Source organism: Borostomias antarcticus (assembly GCF_949987555.1).
Source record: "Borostomias antarcticus genome assembly, chromosome: 5".
Classification (NCBI taxonomy): domain Eukaryota; kingdom Metazoa; phylum Chordata; class Actinopteri; order Stomiiformes; family Stomiidae; genus Borostomias; species Borostomias antarcticus.
Genome location: NC_140238.1, coordinates 6,683,323 through 6,687,058, shown reverse-complemented (window position 1 = coordinate 6,687,058; position 3,736 = coordinate 6,683,323). Strand labels below are relative to the sequence as shown.

The 3,736-nt window shown below is 43.3% G+C and overlaps 1 protein-coding gene across 1 annotated transcript; it reads right to left on the bottom strand.

Moving 5' to 3' along the window:
- Positions 1-1,487: 1,487 nt before the first annotated feature.
- Positions 1,488-3,141, bottom strand: otx2b (orthodenticle homeobox 2b; the record flags this gene model as incomplete). Its single annotated transcript, XM_084437670.1, has 3 exons — positions 1,488-2,111; positions 2,394-2,545; positions 3,045-3,141. 3 exons carry the CDS (start codon positions 3,139-3,141, stop codon positions 1,488-1,490), a joined length of 873 nt encoding a protein of 290 aa, XP_084293796.1.
- Positions 3,142-3,736: the final 595 nt, after the last annotated feature.

The following is a 3,736-nucleotide window of genomic DNA, read 5'->3' as shown; positions in this document are numbered from 1 at the left end:
GATATGAAATGGGGAAATCACTGAGAGGAGTCGGTATGATTACTTACTGAGGATGTAATTACAGGCCTAATTAACATACCTCTTAGGTAACGCATGAGTACAAGAACTCTGGGCATGACACCCCACCCAGTCGGAAACCAAATCACAACTCCTTGCCTTTTTGTTTGAATAGGCATAGTCTGTGATTTATGATTATTTCGTTATGAGAATATAATTCATATTGACCTGAAATCTACCCTTTTCGATGGATATTTGGGTAGGCCTACGCCTCTTCAATACAGATCAACCTAAAGCCAAACTGTTAAATAAAGCTTTTTCTACGGACCACGTAGCCAGCATGCATTATGCTCTCTCTCTCTCCCCTCTCTCCTCTCTCTCTCTCTCTCTCTCTCTCTCTCTCTCTCTCTCTCACACACACACACACACACGCACGCACGCACGCACGCACGCACGCACGCGCGAAGGATTTGAATACATATTTAGATAGGCTACTTGATAAATGAAAGGGTCAGATCAGGGGACTTTTATTCATGTCTTTTCAACGGTGGGAATAACACCATCTTTAGAGCCATGTGAAGGATCCATAATCAGCGTGTGTGAGATCAATATGGAGAGGGACGCCAGGTCGGAGCTCTCAGCAACGGAGTCCTTTCCAGACCTCCCTTAGATATTCTACCATGTTTGGACAGTCGTTTTGTCTCTTGTAGTTATAATTAATTAACCATTAGCATTTTATGTTCAAAAAAGTTAAAAATCTATTAAAATCACAGCAGAGTCTTCGCTGATGCGAGGGAGCTCACAAATTGCATACAATACAACAGATCACAGTTTCGAAGGCTAGCACAGATAAAAACAAAACAAAAAAACAAAAACACATATGTACCATTTATATAAGACACACACTGATTGTCTCTTAGAAACTACATATTGATTCCTTATAAACACTTTTTTTCTTAAATAAAGTAGTGCATCCATGTCGCCTCGGGGCGCGCAGTCAACACATCATTCTGATCAACGTGTCCCTCTGCCAATAGGCCGGCATGTTGTAAGAAGCTTAAAGGAGGCCTGTTCACCCCAAGCTCTGAACCAAAAGATTGGCTCTTCTTGCAGTTTTGTTCTCAAGGATTTGTTCCGTGGCTGTGATATAGGCTACGTTTTTTGTGAGTCCACTTTGAGTTTTCCTTACATTAACCAACAGGTGTTTAAGCATAGAGGCACACACTGACAGATATACAGACACAGGGGCTACAACCTGTGAGGTTAATGAAAAGAACATCTCTTTGCCAGTGCTAGAATAAATTATAATGTTCTCCTCTTAGGGCCAAAGACACCACGCCAACAACTCCAGTCCACTGAGACCCTCGCAGTTCCTCACCGAGACACCAATATTAAGTCTTTTACGCATAATCTTATTGAGGGATGGCAGGGGGTATACGTTTGATTCATCATCATTGTCTATGTGACAGATAGGCCTACATTTGCTCTTTTCACAGTACTTGGAATTTCCACGATGAAGTTTGATCCTTATAATCCAAGCAATCGGCATTGAAGTTCAGCTTCCATGATGCTGCTTGGTCTTTATAATCCAAGCAGTCCGCCGTGGAGTTGAACCCGAGCCCCGAGGCCCCGTAGCCCTGAGTGGAGAGGGATGCCCCAGACTGGTTCAGGTGGCTGGTGACGGCGTTTGTGCTCATAGGACTGAGAGTCGACCCCGGGCCTGACAACTGGTGGTGCATGGGCGTAAGGTAAGACCCGCAGTCCATTCCACTAAAGTATGACGTTGATCCAGCGTAGCCTTGGCTGTATCCCGAGGCCTGTGTGTAGGTCATCGGGTAAGACCTTTGCATGCAAGAGGAGGAGGTAGAGAGAGGGTCAGACAGTGGAGAGATGGATGCTGGACTCCAGATGGACACCGGCGCGGTGCTAGTCGAAATGGCCGGCACTGAAGTGGTACTGGACGGAGGGGTGAACTGGCCACTGGCGCCGCTCTCCGAACTCGCTTCTCTGGCCGGTGAACTCTTCTTCTTGGCTGGTCGCACCTTGTTCTGACCCCCGTTCTGCTGCTGCTGCTGCTGTTGGCGACACTTGGCCCTGCGGTTCTTGAACCAGACCTAGAAATGTGATAATGGCACATTTACAACCATGTCTATGCATGTGATTATATGTTTATCATTTTCCTAATGCCTCACAAAAAACATAATTTGGGAGGCATTAGGCTTAGCTCATTTAAGCTTTTGTTTTTCGTTTGTGGAATACTTTTGGATATCCTTTGTTATGCTTTTGTAATTTGTATAATAATTAGGCCTATATTAAATTACAAAGTAGATTTAATAATTCTGATAAAAATGAATCGACTAATTGTGACGAAGTAGTCTAGCTTGACGCACACTCACCTGCACACGAGACTCTGGCAGATTGATTTTCAGTGCTACCTCTTCGCGCATGAATATATCAGGATAGCGAGTTTTGCCAAAGAGTGATTCCAAAATATCAAGTTGCGCGCGCGTAAAAGTCGTTCTTTCTCGTCTCTGTTTGCGTGGCGTTGCTGCAGAGAAATATGGACATAAAAGAAATGTAGACTACATATCTCTGAATAATAACCCTCACATATATCTCTGAATAACAACCCTCACACATATCTAAATAATAACCCTTGACACAAAAATTGCCTGTAACTTTATTTCACAATAAATTGAAATCTGGAGATTCAAAAAAATGAAAATTTAAGTGAAACCATTCTCATTAGCCAAGCATTTCAAACTAATAAATAAAGAGAGAGAGAGAGAGAGAGAGAGAGAGAGAGAGAGAGAGAGAGAGAGAGAGAGAGAGAGAGAGTGTGTGTGTGTGTGTGTGTGTAAATGTAAATGTAAATGTAAATGCCAATTGTCCTTTGGGATTAAGAAGTTTCCTATCATTGCGTAATTACGCACAAGTGTCCTGGGATTATTAAACACATTTTCTACATAGCTCAATGTGAACATTGTCTTATTGGTATTTATGCCTCTCAATCTGTCAATGAAAGTATAAAAAGTTATGAAACCAACCTGGGTATCCTACGGATGGATGCAGAAGGTCCATTCCGGAGGTAGTTAAGCTCAGTCCATTGACTGTGTAAGGTGGTTGCTTGAGATACGACATCATGCTAATGTTGGACTGGGGGTTAAAGTTGGCGAAAATTTTGAAAATTGACGAAGGCCCGTAAATGTCCTCTGTGTTTTTTCTTTTATTCGTCACGCTGCCCCGATGGTGTTGGTCAATACCTGTTCCAAAAATCACAAAAGAGAGGAAAATGAGCAACGCAAGTTCCACCGTTGTTGTTATATCTTCTGATGATCACAGTACTGCGATAACGGCTCGCGAATAGACCCTATCCGACCGCACGGCGCTCTTAAACCGGCCCCACTGGACCGCCAGCTGTCCTCGTGAAGTGAGCGTGGCTCATCTCGACAAACGTTCCTCCCTCAACAACTCTGTGGCACCCCCACCCCCCAAGCAGAAAACTTAACATCTTATAACTGCAACAAGTCCACTCCAAGAACAAAACAGACCTTGGAACACGCACACATTGATGGGACACACAGTTAAGGCCACCATTAAAATAGAACCTATGATTGTCTCAGCTATTAGGGCACTGATTGTGGACCATCTGCAGAGATACAGTCAGTAAAAAAAAATGTAGAACAGATAAATAAGCCAGATAACTGAACCCCTTTGGCAAAAAAAAACTAACAATGCA